Source organism: Chrysochloris asiatica, unplaced genomic scaffold (assembly GCF_000296735.1).
Source record: "Chrysochloris asiatica unplaced genomic scaffold, ChrAsi1.0 scaffold00020, whole genome shotgun sequence".
NCBI classification, from domain to species: domain Eukaryota; kingdom Metazoa; phylum Chordata; class Mammalia; order Afrosoricida; family Chrysochloridae; genus Chrysochloris; species Chrysochloris asiatica.
Genome location: NW_006408538.1, coordinates 14391262 through 14391775, shown reverse-complemented (window position 1 = coordinate 14391775; position 514 = coordinate 14391262). Strand labels below are relative to the sequence as shown.

Genomic DNA, 514 nt, shown 5'->3' with positions numbered 1-514 from the left:
ACCCCCGGGACCCATGCCAGTGTATGTGCCATGACTCGCAGGTCACCAACCAGGAATGCTGTCCCCGGCAGAGGGGCCTGGCCCAGCTGGTAGTAACCATCATGCAAGCGTGGGGTCTGTGGGGAGACATCTTCACCGCCACCGACGCCTACGTAAAGGTCTTCTTTGGTGCCCAAGAGCAGAGGACACACACCGTGTGGAACAACAACAACCCCACGTGGATGGCACAGATGGACTTTGGGGATGTGAGTCTCAACACTGGGACACGCCTCAGGGTGCAGGTCTGGGATGCAGACATCATCAAGCATGATGACCTTCTTGGTACCTGTGACAGAGCTCCCTACTCCGGAACACATGATGTCATGTGCCACCTGTCCCACGGGCAACTGAAATTCAAATATCACGTCAAGTGTTTGCCACACCTGACAGGGAATTCCTGCCTAGAGTACGCCCCCAAAGGACGTCTGGGGGAGCCTCCTGGAAACCGGAGTGGGGCAGTATGGTGAGGACGCCA

General features: G+C 57.2%; 1 protein-coding gene across 1 annotated transcript in view; it reads left to right on the top strand.

Moving 5' to 3' along the window:
• Window positions 1-506, top strand: part of PRF1 (perforin 1 (pore forming protein)) — a 2871-nt gene extending 2365 nt beyond the window's left edge. The window contains exon 2 of the mRNA XM_006837466.1: window positions 2-506. Within this exon, the coding sequence (XP_006837529.1) occupies window positions 2-506 (505 nt within the window). The remainder of the gene's footprint in view (window position 1) is intronic.
• The last annotated feature ends 8 nt before the right edge of the window (window positions 507-514 follow it).